At 40.0% G+C, this 16842-nt stretch overlaps 1 protein-coding gene across 6 annotated transcripts in view; it reads left to right on the top strand.

The window, feature by feature from the left end:
• The window catches only part of LOC308609628 (lysine-specific demethylase 6A-like), a 185527-nt gene that overhangs the window by 20336 nt on the left and 148349 nt on the right, over nt 1-16842 (top strand). For 5 of the 6 annotated variants that reach the window (XM_081223360.1, XM_081223362.1, XM_081223359.1 and 2 more), the window contains exon 3: nt 4794-4902. The exons of the other annotated variant lie outside the window; for it this stretch is intronic. In XM_081223360.1, the coding sequence (XP_081079486.1) occupies nt 4794-4902 (109 nt within the window). The remainder of the gene's footprint in view (nt 1-4793; nt 4903-16842) is intronic. 6 annotated transcript variants of the gene reach the window in all.

The raw sequence follows: 16842 nt of genomic DNA, 5'->3' as shown, positions 1-16842 counted from the left end.
ACTATTACTTGCCTCTTGGTCTTCCCTGGAAAGTAAGAATTTTAAGAGTCGGGGATTCTAATTTAAATATATATTTAGGGCTTCCCTGGTGGCGCAGTGGTTGAGAGTCCGCCTGCCGATGCAGGGGAAACGGGTTCGTGCCCCGGTCTTGGAAGATCCCACGTGCCGCGGAGCGGCTGGGCCCGTGATCCATGGCCGCTGGGCCTGCGTGTTCGGAGCCTGTGCTCTGCAGCGGGAGAGGCCACAACAGTGAGAGGCCCACATACCGCAAAAAAAAAAAATATATATATATATAAAGCTACTGAAAATAATAAAACATTTCAGCATAGAGTATGTAAGAGAGATATATGGTTTTTTTTTTTTTTTTTTTTGCGGTACGTGGGCCTCTCTCTGTTGTGGCCTCTCCCGTTGTGGAGCACAGGCTCCGGACACGCAGGCTCAGCGGCCATGGCCCACGGGTCCAGCCGCTCCATGGCATGTGGGATCTTCCCAGACCGGGGCACGAACCCGTGTCACCTGCATTGGCAGGCAGGCTCTCAACCACTGCGCCACCAGGGAAGCCCGAGGATATATGTTTTGAGTAAAAGAAGTTTTATGCATGGTCAGGCTGAGATTAACCTAATTGAGTAAATGAATTTTTAAAAGTAAGCTGGTGCAAAACTTGAATTTGGCTTTTCTCTCTGTTAAGAGGACAAGTTTTCTTAAAATGTTGAACTGCCTTTGATAACAGGTTTTAAGTTTCTTTACCTTTGAAGTGATCAGTTCTGTATTTGTCTTTGAAATGTTTTACTGTTACTTTGGTTAAGTAACTATTGTTTCTCAGTGACCTATGATCCTATCTGACTGAGTGTTCTAGACCCTTTGAGATATATATATATATATATATATATATATATATATATATATATATATTTGTTTGTTTTTGTGATTTGACAAAACTTCCTAAATCAAATTCTAATGAAGTTCTTTCGGCCTCTGGCTAACTTTAGTATGTTTCAAAGGGCTCCTGTAACATCCCAAAGACAGATAGGTTTGTTCAGTATGTTAAATTACATGGGAAGAATTGTCAAATGAGTAATAAATATTCATAGGTTATACTGTATGGTAAATGTCACTAATATAGACCTTCTAGAAATTATGTAAAGTTCCTGAAATTAATATATGTCCTGGTATAATGTTACAATTTTAATCTTTATTTTAAAATGTTGTAAGTTACAGCAATTTGGATAAACTTCTTTGCCAAGAAAAATTGTAAAAATTTTTAACCTTGCCTCTTTAAGACCTTCATCATTCATAGGCAGCTTAGGTCATGCTTTGCAAAAAACTGCCACATCTTCAGGAAGTGTCGTAAAAAGGAAACTTTAACAAATAAAAGTTTCTTATAGCCTTTAGATAATACCACTGGGCTGGGTAACAAATGACAAAACTAATAGGAAACCTGATAATTTTATCCACATTAATGGGAGTTAATTACATAGGAATAAATGAACTGATGAATATGGTTTATAACTTTATGACTTTGGGAAATATACTAGCTCTAATCTTTATTTTCCAGAAAGCGTTTCTTCTTATAAAGTATTTCTTTGTGAACAAAGATTAAGCATTTATCTTTTTCTCTGTACCTGATCCTGCCAGAATTTGGCCTCTCCAGCTGGCTCTCCTGACTTGATATTTTATTGGAACTGGATTACAACTAGTTATGCTAATCATTGCTTTAATTTGTTCTTTGTTTCCAAATTGTTTGTGGTTTGTGTCTCCCTGATGCATTATGACTTTGTTAATGTTACTAGCTGCTTTATTTATTTACGTGCGGACTTTCTCTAGTTGCAGCGAGCTGGGGGCTACTCTTCGTTGTGGTGCGCAGGCTTCTCATTGTGGTGGCTTCTCTTGTGGAGCACATGGGCTGTAGGTGCGCAGGCTTCAGTAGTTGTGACTCATGGGCTCAGTAGTTGTGGCGCACAGTCTTAGTTGTTCTGCGGCATGTGAGATCTTCCTGGACCAGAGCTCGAACCTTTGTCCCCTGCACTGGCAGGTGGATTCTTAACCACTGCGCCTGTAGGGAAAGTCCCTAGCGGCATTACTTTTATCCTGTTCATTTTATGAGATTGTTGCCTCTTACAGTACGTAGTGTGTAACCAGGCCTCCATACAAAATAGACGATGGCTAACATCTTGAGGAAATAGATTAAATAGATTACATTTATAATGTAAAATAATTGTAATAGTGTGATTCTAGCTATGGGAAGAAGCAACAAGGGAAAATATCTCCTGGATCATATTAGACTATTTAGAGGATCCAGAGAATCTTTAATTATTGATAGGGCCTAATCTGAAAATTAGCACCTGGAGTGGCATATCAACAATTTTTGCCTGACCTTGGATGAGCCTGCCAGTTGTGGGACAGAATTTCATCATGAAATGTCTCCCAAATATTGGTCAGATGCCTAACCAAGAGGGGAAGACCTGAGGAATGGAATGCTTTCTGCTGTATCAGTCATCAGAGATTCGCAGCCCTCCATCATGAGCCCATAAGCCCTGAGGAAACTCAGGAAGGGAAGAATACCTGCCATCTAGCAGCCATCAGACTGCAGCCACTCCCTGCGGTGAGCCCTGAGGAAACTCAGGATGTGAAAATATAGGATACAAGCCCCAGATAGCTGAGGTGTATATCAAATGATTTCAGTGAGCCCAGACGCTTGCATATTCCCATACGTAGAAAAGCGCTAAATTTACTAACTTGAGATGCTGCCTCCTGGGTTTGAAGTCCTAAAAAAATTCCTGCCGAATAAAACATAAATCTCAACTTTCAGGTTGTGAATATTGTTTAAGTAGACATTTTCCAAAGAGGAAGAAATGAAGACAAATCTCAACATTTGGAACAACTGGCACCAATGGTGGGCACTTTCAGAAAGATCCATCTTACGAAGCAGTTAGAACTATTGTCACCCCTTTTTCCACAATATTGTGGAATGGACATTGACAGTGGGGAATTGTAACAGGGAAGAGCAAAATCGGACTCCACTTCGGATGTTTCTTTGACATTAACCTTTGCTTTTTTTGGCGGGGGGGTGGTGGTTCGCGGGCCTCTCCCTGTTGTGGCATCTCCCGTTGCAGAGCACAGGCTCCGGACGCTCAGGCTCAGTGGCCATGGCTCACAGGCCCAGCCGCTCCGCGGCATGTAGGATCCTCCCAGACCGGGGCACGAACCCATGTCCCCTGCATCGGCAGGCGGACTCTCAACCACTGCGCCACCGGGGAAGCACTAGAAAAGAGTTTTATTCAAGCCAAACTGAGAACTCTAGCACAGGTGCCAGGGTAGCCTCTCAGTAGCTCTGAGGAACTGTTCCTTGAAGCATGGTTTTCAGCACAGTCTTACACCTTATCAGAACAAAGAACATATCAAACATGACAGGGTTACATTCCTTCCAGGTTTCAAAAGAGATGGATACAGCTGGACAGCATGACCTTGGGAAGTGAGCCTTGTCTTCCAGGGAGTGTTAACATGGACACTATATAGTAAGGGAGTTTTTTATCCTTACCTTTGAACATGAAATTCTTTATGTTAATGGTTAAACCAGATATGCTATGTGTGTTTCATAGGTAATAGGTCAGGCTGTTTTAGTTCACACAAAGTTTAGGCCGAACCATCTAAAAGCCAGAATGACTTCCCCATATCTTTTTTTTTGTCTACACCACTCAGCTTTGCAGGATCTCAACTCCCCGACAAGGGATTGAACCTCGGACATGGCAGTGAAAGTGCAGAAACCTAACCACTAGACCACCAGGGAACTCCCCTCCATGTCTTAATACATGAAAAAGTTTCCCATCATTAGTGACAACTCTGCAGAACACTGTTCTTTACGATGTTTTTAATAAATCATTTCTTCTTTTTGCAGACTGCTGAAGTTAAAAAAAAAGGGGGATTCTTTAAATGTTACTTTTTTCTCTAATAAAAGTGTGAGAGGTGTTTGTGGGTATTGGGGTGGGATAATATTCAAGTTAGTATGTTTGAAATATATGAGGGCATTAGTAAGAAAACAATTGACATATATTCCAGAAAGGATACACTAAATTGTGTATGGTGGTCTAAAAGCTAGCCTTTCTTTGCAAAGATAGCTGATCAGTACAGATGGTAGCTACTGTTGAGCAACTTGGTTCAGTAGAAATGTTGTGAAGCACAATATTTTAATGTCTTTTGTGATTTTTAAATTTTATAACAACTGTATTAGAATAGTAAAAAGAAACATGAAATTAAGTAATATATTTTATTTAATTTAATGGTTAACATAAAATTGTTAGTGAATATTTTACTCTTTTGTATGCAGTCTTTGTAATCTGTTGTATAGTTTACAATTACAGCACATCTCAATTTGGACTTGCTACATTTCAAATGTTCAAAAATTACATGTAGTTATTAGCTCCCTAAATTCAAGAAAGTTCTTTCTGCTTGTGTTTATTTGAGAGTAGTTTTGTTATGTGAACAAAAATCAAAGTTATAATTTAGTTATACAGTTAAAGTCATTAAGGGAACTCCTAAGTTACCTTATTTGGCAGGTTTTAGTCCCCCTTTTTTCATATGGGAGAGCACTTTATTCATCAGCAGTGGCTCCTTTAATACGTAATTAAAAAGCTGTTTCTTCTAATTTCTGAGAGAAATTGAGTCCTGTTTCTGCGCTAGAGCTGACACTGATTGTTTTGATTTCTCATGTAATCTCATGGGGTGTATATGCATTCTCAGAAAGAATGCAGTTAGGATTTTACCTTTTTCTTAATACTTATATTTTTCATTTCTAGGCTGTTCGCTGCTACGAATCTTTAATCTTAAAAGCTGAAGGAAAAGTGGAGTCTGAATTCTTTTGTCAGTTAGGTCACTTCAACCTCTTATTGGAAGATTATCCAAAAGGTAATCTTTCTCTCTTTTAAAATTTCTTCTTAATTTATGTTTGTGTGATATAAAAATGTAATTGCTTTTACTTTTTATCAAGGCACTTAGAACTGTTGTTTAATTTCTTCTAAGCTCAAACAAAACAAGCAATGAGAAACAAAGTAGAGTATACGGAAATGTGAAAATTTTATGTAATTCCATGTAAATATTCAATAAATTTGATCATTCTGTAAAATTCATAACAACATACACGTGCGTTGCTGGTGTGCTTTGCCTTTGTGAACATCCGTGTTTAAAACCTTATGACAGAAAGAGATGTCATTTGATATTTTCATCTATAAATACAAATGTGGAACTTTTTGGAAGAGTAACCCTGGCATGTTTTCCAACACCATCAAGCAATTTTCCAGTTGTCACTGTTCTATAAATTTTACTCAATTTTGACACTATTTATCTGGAGATAAAACAGATCCCACAGGTAAAGGACTCAGTCCCATGTGACTGCCCCTCTTTAGAAGCCAGTTGTGTCAGGGTTGTCATGTGTCCTACTGATGATCCAGCTGTAAATCATAGTTTCCCAAACCCCCTCCTTGAATTAGATTTATTTGTTAAAATGACTCACAAAGCTCAGGGAAACATTTACCAATTTACCATAAAGGATATTGTAAAGGATACAAATGAACAGCTAAATGAAGAGGTACATAGATGAGGTCTGGAAGTTTCCTGAGCTCAGGAACTTATTTCCCTGAGGAATTGGATGCATCAAATCTCACTTTCCAGGAATTTATTGTAGAGCTTAATCTGCACGCTTTCTCCCACCTACCTGCCTCATCCTGAGGGTACCTAAGGGCTGGCTGTTAAGTCATCTCATTAGCGTTAAGTGAATCAAAAGTGGCTCTTAAGAAAAACAAAAACACTCTTCACTCAGGTCATTCCAAGTATCTTAGGAGCTCTGTATCACGAGACCTTAGGCCAAATATATTTTTTATTGTACTAAAACACAAACAGCATTTCTCATTTTTGTTCTTGAGTTTAAAAAAATTTTCCATTTAAGTTAGGAAATATTTGAAAATCTGACATTTATTCATGGCATTGTATGGTAATACTGATAATCTTTTCTAAGTTTGAGCTGTTGACTGAAAAAATGTACAACCAAAAGGTTGAGAGTTACGTTTTATTTGGTTGAAAAAACTGAGGACTTAAGCCTGGGACACAGCATCTCAGATAACTCTGAGAGATTACTTCACAGAGAAAAGGTTGGGAGCCCAGGTGTATAGGAGTTTTTGCAGCAAAGAACAGGTAGTCGGAACACCAAAAGATTACTGATTTTTTTTTTTTTTAAAGGAGAACATATATTTTCTTTCTTTATTTTTTGTTTTTTTTTGTTTTTTTTGGCTGCGCACGGGCTTTCTCTAGTTGTGGCAAGAGGGGGGCTACTCTTCCTTGCGATGCGTGGGCTTCTCATTGTGGTGGCTTCTCTCATTGTGGAGCACATGCTGTAGGTGTGCAGTGAACATTGTGGTACATGACCCTTTTTGAATTATGGTGTTCTCAGGGTATATGCCCTATAGTGTGATTGCTGGGTCGTATGGTAGTTCTATTTTTAGTTTTTTAAGGAACCTCCATACTGTTCTCCATAGTGGCTGTATCAATTTACATTCCCACCCACAGAGCAAGAGGGTTCCCTTTTCTCCACGCCCTCTCCTGCATTTACTGTTTGTAGATTTTTTGATGATGACCATTATAACCGGTGTTAGGTGATACCTCATTGTAGTTTTGATTTGCATTCTCTAATAATTACTGATGTTGAGCATCTTTTCATGTGTTTGTTGGCAATCTGTATATGTTCTTTGGAGAAACGTCTATTTAGGTCTTCCACCCATTTATGAATTGGGTTGTTTGTTTTTTTGATATTGAGCTACATGAGCTGGTTGTATATTTTGCAGATTAATCCTTTGTCAGTTGCTTCATTTGCAAATATTTTCTCCCATTCTGAGGGTTCTTTTCATTTTGTTGGCAATGGAGTGGTTTCCGTTGCTGTGCAAAAGCCTTTAAGTTTCATTAGGTCCCATTTGTTTATTTGTTTTAATGTCCATTTCTCTAGGAGGTGGGTCAAAAAAGACCTTGCTGTGATTTACGTCATAGTGTTCTGCCTGTGTTTTCCTCTTAAGACTTTTACAGTGTTTGGCTTTACATTTAGGTCTTTAATCCATTTAGAGTTTACTTTTGTGAATGGTGTTAGGAAGTGTTCTAATTTAATTATTTTACGTGTAGCTGCCCAGTTTTCCCAGCACCACTTATTGAAGAGACTGTCTTTTCTCCATTGTATACTCTTGCCTCCTTTTTCAAAGGTAAGGTGAACATAATTGTGTGGTTTTATCTCTGGGCTTTCAACACTGTTCCATTGATCTGTATTTCTGTTTTTGTGCCAGTACCATACTGTCTTCATTACTGTAACTGTAGTATACTCTGAAGTCAGGGAACCTGATTCCTCCAGCTCCGTTTGTCTTTCTCAAGATGTTTTTGGCTATTCGGTGTCTTTTGTGTTTCCATACAAATTGTGAAATTTTTTGTTCTAGTTCTGTGAAAAATGCCAGTGGTAGTTGGATAGGGATTGCATTGAATCTGTAGGTTGCTTTGGGTAGTATAGTAATTTTCACAATGTTGATTCTTCCTATCCAGGAACATGGTATATCACTTCATTTGTTTGTATTGTCTTTAATTTCTTTCATCAGTGTCTTATAGTTTTATGCATACAGAAAACTGTATGCAGTTTGTTTCTCTAGGTAGGTTTATTCCTAGGTATTTTATTCTTTTTGTTGCAGTGGTAAGTGGGAGTGTTTCCTTAATTCTCTTTCAGATTTTTCATCGTTAGTATATAGGAATGCAAGAGAATTGTCTGCATTAATTTTGTATCCTGCTAGTTTACCAAATTCATGGATTAGCTCTAGTAGTTTTCTGGTAGCATCTTTAGGATTATCTGTGTATATAGTATTATGTCATCTGTGAACGGTGACAATTTTACTTCTTCTTTTCCGATTTGGATTCCTTTTTGTTCTTTTTCTTCTGATTGCTGTGGCTAAATCTTCCAAAAGTTTGTTGAATAATAATGGTGAGAGTGGGCAACCTTTTTTTGTTCCTGATCTTAGAGGAAATTGTTTCAGTTTTTCACCACTGAGAACTATGTTGCCTGTGGGTTTGTCACATATGGCCTTTATTATGTTGAGGTAGGTTCTCTATGGCTACTTTCTGGTGAACTCTTATCATAAATGGGGTTTGAATTTTGTCAAAAGCTTTATCTGCATCTATTGAGATGATCATATGATTTTTATCTTTCAGTTAATATGGTGTATCACATTGATTGATTTGCATATATTGAAGAATCCTTGCATTCCTGGGATAACCCAGTTGATCATGGTGTATAATCCTTTTAATATGTTTTTGGATTTTGTTTGCTCGTATTTTATTGAGGATTTTTGTATCTATGTTCGTCAGTGATATTGGCCTATAGTTTTCTGTTTTTGTGACATCTTTGTCGGGTTTTGGTATCAGGGTGTTGGTGGCTTTGTACAATGAGTTTTCGAGTGTTCCTCCCTCTGCTATGTTTTGGAAGGGTTTGAGGAGGAAACTTGTTAAATATTCTGCAAATGTTTGATAGAATTCGTCTGTTAAGCCATCTGGTCCTGGGCTTTTGTTTGTTGGAAGACTTTTAATCATAGTTTCAATTTCAGCACTTGTGATTGGTGTGTTTACATTTTCTATTTCTTCTGGTTCAGTTTTGGAAGGTTGTGGTTTTCTAAGAATTTTTCCATTTCTTCCATGTTGTCCATTTTATTGGCATATGGTTGCTTATAGTAATCTCTCACGATCATCTGTATTTCTGCTGTGTCAAATTTTACTTCTCCCTTTTCATTTCTAATTATATTGATCTGAGTAGTCTTCTTTTTTTTCTTTTTTTAAAAAATTAATTAAATTTCGGCTGCGTTGGGTTTTTGTTGCTGTCCGCGGACTTTTCTAGTTGCGGCAAGCGGGAGCTACTCTTCTTTGCAGTGCATGGGCTTCGCGTTGTGGTGGCTTCTCTGGTTGCGGATCATGGGCTCTAGGTGCATGGGCTTCAGTAGTCGTGGCACATGGGCTCAGTAGTTGTTGTGCACATGCTTAGTTGCTCCTAGGCATGTGGGATCTTCTTGAACCAGGGCTCGAACCGATGTCCCCTGCATTGGCAGGCACATTCTTAACCACTGTGCCACCAGGGAAGTCCCTCCTTTTTTTAGCGATGAGTCTGGCTAATGGTTTGTCAATTTTGTTTATCTTCTCAAAGAACCAGCTTCTAGTTTTATTGATCTTTGCTATTGATTCTTTCATTTCTTTTTCATTTTTTTTTTGATGTGATCTTTATGATTTCTTTCCTTCTGCTAACTTGGTTTTTTTTGTGCTTCTTTCTCTAATTGCTTTAGGTGTAAGGTTAGGTTGTTTATTTGAGATGTTTCTTGTTTCTTGAGATAGGATTGTATTGCTGTAAACTTCCTTCTTAGAATTGTTTTTGTTTTGTCCATCTGGTGTAATGAGTCATTTAAAGCTTGTGGTTCCTTATTTATTTTCATCTTAGATGTTCTGTGAAATTGGGGTGTTCAAGTTCCCTAACATTTTGTTACTGTTAATTTTCCCTTTTATGGCTCTTACTTAGCATTTGCCTTATGTATTGAGGTATGCCTATCTTGTGTGCCTAAGTATTTACAATTGTTATATCTTCTTGGATTGATTCTTTGATCATTATGTAGTGTTCTTCTTTGTCTGTTGTAATAGTCTTGATTTTAAAGTCTATTTTGTCTGATATGAGAATTGGTACTTCAGCTTTCTTTTGATTTCCATTTGCATGGTATACCTTTTTCCATCCCCTCACTTTCAGTCTGTATGTGTCCCTAGGTCTGAAGTGGGTCTCTTGTAGACAGCATATATAAGGGTCTTGTTCTTGTACCCATTTAGCCAGTCTTTTAGTTTTGGGTGGAGAATTTAATCCATTTACACTGAAGGTAATTATCGATATGTATGTTCCTATTACCATTTTCTTAATTGTTTTGGGTTTGGTTTATGTAGGTCTTTGTGTGTTTCTTGCCTTGAGAAGTTCCTTCAGCATTTGGTTTAAAGCTGGTTTGGTGGTGGTGAATTCTCTTAACTTTTGCTTGTCTATACAGGTTTTAATTTCTCCGTGAAGTCTGAAAGAGATCCTTGCTGCGTAGAGTAATCTTGGTTGTAGGTTTTTCCCTTTCATCGATTTTTTAAAATGTTTATTTTTATTTATTTTTTTGGTTTTGCTTGGTCTTAGTTGCAGCAGTTGTGTTCCTTAGTTGTGGTATGTGAACTATTAGTTGTGGCATGCAAACTCTTAGTTGTGGCAGTCATGTGGGATCTAGTTCCCTGACCAGTATCAAACCCAGGCCCACTGCATTGGGATCATGGAGTCTTATCCACTGTGCCACTAGGGAAGCCCCCGTTTCATCACTTTAAATATATTGTGCCACTCCCTTCTGGCTTGCAGAGTTTCTGCTGAAAGATTAGCTGTTAAACTTATGGGGATTCCGGGCTTCCCTGGTGGTGCAGTGGTTGAGAGTCTGCCTGCCGATGCAGGGGACACGGGTTCGTGCCCCGGTCCGGGAAGATCCCACATGCCGCGGAGCGGCTAGGCCCGTGAGCCATGGCCACTGAACCTGTGCGTCCAGAGCCTGTGCTCTGCAACGGGAGAGGCCACAACAGTGAGAGGCCCGCGTACCGCAAAAAAACAAAACAAAGAAGAAGAACAACAACAACAACAAAACTTATGGGGATTCCTTTCTATGTTATTTTTTGCTTTTCCTTTGCTGCCTTTAATACTTTTTTTGTGTTTAATTTTTGATAGTTTGATCAATATGTGTCTTGGCATGTTTGTCCTTGGATTTGTCCTGTATGGGACTCTCTGCACTTCCTGGACTTGATTGACTATTTCCTTTCCCATGTTAGGGAAGTTTTCAACTATAATCTCTTCACATATTTTCTCAGACCCTTTTATTTTCTCTTCTTTTTCTGGGACTCCTGTAATTTGAATGTTGTTCCAAAGGTCTCTTAGGCTGTCCCCGATTCTTTTCCTTCTTTTTGTCTTTATTCTGCTCTGTGGCAGTTATTTCCACTGTTTTATCTTCCAGGTCACTTATCCCTTCTTCTGCCTCAGTTATTCTATTGACTCCTTCTAGTGAATTTTCAATCTCATTTACTGTGTTTTTCATCATTGTTTGTTTGCTCTTTAGTTCTTCTAGGTTCTTGTTAAACATTTATTTTCTTCATTTTATTTACAAGATTGTAGATTATCTTTACTATCATTACTCTGAATTCTTTTTGAGATAGGCTGTGTATTTCCTCTTCATGTGTTTAGTCTGTTGAGTTTTTACTTGCTCCTTCATCTGCTGCGTATTTCTCTTCTCATTTTGTTTAACTTACTGTGTTTGGGGTCTCCTTTTCACAGGCTGCAGGTACGTAGTTCCCGTTGTTTTTGGTGTCTGCCCCCAGTGGATGAGGTTGTTTCAGTGGCTTGTGTAGGCTTCCTGATGGAGGGGACTGGTGCCTGTGTTCTGGTCAGTGGGGCTGGATCTTGTCTTTCTGGAGTGCAGGTCCACGTCCAGTGATGTATTTTGGGGTGTCTGTGAACTTCGTATCATTTTAGGCAGCTTCTGTGCTAATGGGTGGGCTTGTGTTTTTGTATTGCTAGTTGTTTGGCATGGGGCATCCAACACTAGGAGTTTGCTGGCTGTTGGGTGGAGCTGGGTCTTAGCATTGAGACAGAGACCTTTGGGACAGCTCTTGCCGATTGACATTACTTGGGGCCAGGAGGTCTCTTGTGGTCCAAAGTCCTGAACGTCCAGGACAAAAGCTTGACACCATGCTGGAGCACTAAGACCCTGTCAGTCACAGGGCTGGATCCACATCAATGGAGAAAGGAATAGAAAGGGCTTTCTCAGAAGTAAAAGCCTCAGTGTTGGCCTCCTGGCTGGGTCTCTGTCATGTCATAATCTGATGGCATGTCCAGAGCATTCGTCTCATCTGATAGGCTTCCTGGAGTGGCTTCCTGAGTTGCCATAGTCCGCCCTGCAACAGCAGCCACCTCCTCATTCTGTTTTTTTGTTCTGTTCCATGGCAGTGAATTCCACCATTCTATCTTCCAGGTCACTTGTCCCTTCTTCTGCCTCAGTTATTCTGCTATTGATTCCTTCTAGTGTATTTTTCATTTCGGTTATTGTATTGTTCATCTCTGTTTGTTTGTTCTTTAATTTTTCTAGGTCTTTGTTAAACATTTCTTCATCTTCTCGATCTTTGCCTCCATTGTTTTTCCGAGGTCCTGGATCATCCTCACTATCGTTATTCTGAATTCTTTTTCTGGAAGGTTGCCAGTCTCCACTTCATTTAGTTGTTTTTCTGGGGTTTTATCTTGTTCCTTCATCTGGTACATAGTCCTCTGCCTTTTCATCTTGTCTATCTTTCTGTGAATGTGGTTTTTGTTCCACAGGCTGCAGGATTATCGTTCTTCTTGCTTCTGCTGTCTGCCTTCTGGTGGATGAGGCTATTTAGGAGGCTTGTGCAAGTTTCCTGATGGGAGGGACTGGTGGTGGGTAGAGCAGGGTGTTGCCCTGGTGGGCAGAGCTCAGTCAAACTTTAATCTGCTTGTCTGCTGATGGGTGGGGCTGGGTTCCCTCCCTGTTGGTTGTTTGGTCTGAGGTGACCCAGCACTGGAGCCTACCCAGCTCTTTGGTGGGGCTAATGGTGCACTCCGGGAGAGCTCACGCCAAGGAGTACTTCCCAGAACTTTTGCTGCCAGTGTCCTTGTCCCCGTGGTGTGAGCCACAGCTGCCCCCCTCCTCTGCAGGAGACCCTCCAATATTAGCAGGTAGGTCACTGCTCCTTCCCCTGGGTCCCGATGCGCACACTACTTTGTGCGTGCCCTCCAAGCGTGGAGTCTCTGTTTCCACCAGTCCTGTCAAACTCCTGCTATCAAATCCCACTAGGCTCCAAAGTCTGATTCTCTGGGAATTCCTCCTCCCATTGTCAGACCCCTAGGTTGGGAAGCCTGACATGGGGCTCAGAACCTTCACTCCAGGGGGTGGACTTCTGTGGTATAGTGTTCTCCAGTCTGTGAGTCACCCACCCAGCAGTTATGGGATTTGATTTTGCTGTGATTGCGCCCCTCCTACCGTCTCATTGTGGCTTCTCCTTTGTCTTTGGACGTGGGGTATCTTTTCTGGTGAGTTCCAGTGTCTTCGTGTTGATGACTGTCCAGCAGCTAGTTTTGATTCTGGTGTTCTCGCAAGAGGGAGTGAGTGCCTGTCCTTCTCCACCATCTGGCCCGAGGACTTAATGAAGCTCAGCTTCTTTATGTTTCATCATAGAAAGAATTCAGTGAGAGACAAAGTGATAGGAAGAAATGGTTTTATTTAGAGAGGTACACATTCCATGGATAGAAGGTGGTCCATCTCAAAAGGCAAGAATGGCCTTGGGAGAAACACTCCACAGACAGAGTGTCGGCCATCTCAGATGGTGAGAGGCCCTGAAATATCAGTTTTAGGTTTTAATAATTGAGCCAAGACTGTAGTGTCAGGTGATGTTTGCTGTGTTTACTTAAGAGCTTTCTTCTAGGAATATTTTTTTTCTCTCAAGGTCAGAAGTTTGAAAAGATGTTTTATCAAGTTGGTTTTTTCTATAATTTTGGCATGTCAAAAGCGCTCAATCCTGGCCATTTAATAGCTCAGACAAATGCTTGCAAGCACTGGCTCCGTTTCCATTGTACATGAAGACAGCTGGAGTTCCAGTGAGCAGCTGTCAGTGAGCTGGTTGTCCTTTGTGACACCGTTTCTATTTGGGAGCCCAAGTCAGATGTGATGTGAGCAACTTTCTGAGGACAGTGTGATGGATCAGCTGCTTCTGAGTCTAGCTCCCCAAGGAGTACCCTTGGGTGTGGTTCAAGTGTTTTATATGTGTTGATTTCTCCCTCCAACAGTCTAAAACTGCTGTGGGTGCTCAGAGCAATAGGTGATCAGCCTTATTGTACATGTGCCCTCGTGTCCGTGTCTCCCTCTACCCCCTCCCCGAATTTACTTAGTGGTTGTAGTGGGATCTCCTGTAGGACCAGTACATGGCAGAGGATTGATCCTCAGACACTTCTGCTAGATTCTCAGTTAGCTGAGAACTCCTTGTGGTTAAAAGGAACAAAAGTCTTTGTTATTTTGAGCTGAGCAGGGTCAGTCTGTCATTTCACCAGCAAACAGTTCAGACCATATATGTATAATCTTTCCAATTTAAGACAAATTAAACAAAAAAGGCCGGCCAACCCAGGTCACTTTACAGTTTCCCCTGTGTCCCTGCCCAGGAAACATACTGGTATCCCCTTAGGACTCCAAGTCCCAGGAAAACCAATTCGAATAAAATTCAGGACATCATTTAAAGGAATGATGTTTTTGGATATCAGGAGAACTCACTAAAGCACCTAAGGAATATTGAGAATGGGGGTGGGGCATAGGGCCTGTGCTGGTACCAATCTCTGGTTCAGGGTAGACTCCAGGTGTCCCATCTCTGTTATTTTGCCAACCACGCCAAGGAAATATCGATGAAACTTTAATTAATAACCAAATTAAGAAGAAACAAATAATTTTATGTGAGGCAAATCGAGGATTATAACCCAGGAGACAGACACTCTGAGAAGTGTTCTATTAGAAGTCGAAGGCAGAGTCATAATACATTTTCAAGACAAAGGAGACTAAAGATCATATATCACATGGCATACTGACATTTTACATAAAGTTCACCAAGGATGTGTAGTCTAGGTAAGCACATATAAAGGTAGCAGCAAGTTAGCATGGACCCCTACAGAGTTGGAAAGAACACTATTATTTAAGTTACATGTGCTAGCATTAGAAGACTGGAAAAAAATTTTCCCTGTGGTTCAGCAGGCACTCCAGTCTTTAAGAAGGTCTGGTTAATGTGTAATGCAGGTTGCACCCTGCACATTAGGGATAGAGGGAGGAGGTCCAAATGGACACACAGAGAGAATTTTATGTTTAAATTCTCTTGTCCTGCCTTAAAATATAAATTTTATTTGATCAGTGACATACCTTTGTCTGATTTTTTTTTTTTTTTCTTTTTTTTGCGGTACGTGGGCCTCTCACTGTTGTGGGCTCTCCCGTTGCGGAGCACAGGCTCCGGACGCACAGGCTCAGTGGCTATGGCTCACGGGCCCAGCCGCTCCGTGGCACGTGGGATCTTCCCGGATCAGGGCACGAACCTGTGTCCCCTGCATCGGCAGGCAGACTCTCAACCACTGCGCGACCAGGAAAGCCTGGTCTGATTTTTTTGACTATTTTATGGCTGAATAATATTTTTCTGTATGGAGGGAGCACAGTTGTTTTATCCATTATATTTATTAATTAAAATATATTAAACATTTGGCTATTAATGTTAAGCCCTGTTTATCTTTAAGTACTGTGTTGTGGTAGCAATGATAGGGCATTTGTACACAGCATTTCATTAAAAAATTAATATAATGAAGAGGCCTAAAATTGCACAGATATATTACATGAGCATGTAGAGAGAAGTAGCACTGAGTTTATATACCAAGAAAGGCTATAGGGAAGTGATATTTCACACTGGGTTTTAGAAAATAAATAGGATTTTCACAACTAGAAAACTGAAGGTGAATGGTTTTAGAGGTGGTGAAAAACTTTTTTGTGGGGAGTTGAGTTGTATCTCAGCTGTACTTCAGAAAGCTTAAGTAGGCAGTGATAAATGGGTTCAGTAGAGGATGATGAGCTGTAAAATTGTAATAGTCCAAGTGCTGAATAACGTTGAATTTCTGTTAGACTGGAGAAATATAAGGGATAAGTTATATACATGGGGGGTGTTAGTTATGAAGAATTTCTAAGACCTTGTTAGTGTGATGAAGGTGGGTATGAGTTGATTGAGTGTTCTAGTATCCAGATAGAAACAGCAAATCAGTAGAGAAGAGAATGTTCTAGTGTGGTGGTCCCTGACCTTTTTTTGGGACCAGGGACTGGTTTCGTGGAAGACAGTTTTTCCATGGACAGGGATGGGGATGGTTTCAGGATGATTCAAGTGCATTACATTATTGTGCATTGTACAAATCACCATGATGCTGACAGGAGGTGGAGCTCAGGCAGTATTGTGAGTGATGGGAAGCTTCACTCACTCGCCCACTGCTCACATCGTGCTGTGCAGCCCAGTTCCTAACAGACCACGCACAGGTACTGGTGGGTGGGGACCCCTGTTCTAGTGGTTAGGAGAAACAGGTTAAGAAATATTTTGCTTTCTGTTTTTAGGCAAGTTCCTTTTAATTTTAATTTAAATGTATTCCATGCGTTGTGTAAGATAATTTTTAAAATTTTAGGGAAAAAAAATCCACACTGTAGTATTAGAACCAGAGAATACTAAAAGGGAGTTGCAGATGATTTAAACTGTTACATAGATGCAAAGCAGGTTGAGCACATTAGAGCACTTGGCTTTTTTAAACCAGTCTTTGGACTGAAATTTTTCTTTAAATTTTTCTTTTATTTTTTTAGTTACCCAGCCAGGGATTGAACCCTGGCCCTGGCGGTGAAAGTGCTGAGTCCTAACCACTGGACTGCCAGGGGATTTCCTGTTTTTTTTTCTCTTTGACCTATGGATTAATTAGATGCGTGTTTTGTTTAATTTTGAAGTGGTTAGAGTTTATCCTTAGTTTTTCTGTATCAATTTCTATTTTGATTTTGTGATGGTCAGGGAACATAATGTATGTGATTTAAATTCCTTTAAAGTTGTTGAGTTTCTTTTACAACCTGTAATATGGTCTATCTATGGTAAACATGCAACGAGTATTTTTTTAAAAATGGTATTCTGCTTATGATGTTGATGGAGTGTTCTGTATATTAGTTAGATTGCTAGTTTCAT

Source organism: Mesoplodon bidens (genome assembly GCF_964165515.1).
Source record: "Mesoplodon bidens genome assembly, chromosome: Y".
Classification (NCBI taxonomy): domain Eukaryota; kingdom Metazoa; phylum Chordata; class Mammalia; order Artiodactyla; family Ziphiidae; genus Mesoplodon; species Mesoplodon bidens.
Note: the sequence above shows the minus strand (reverse complement) of the source record. Positions and strands in the feature narration are given on the sequence as shown.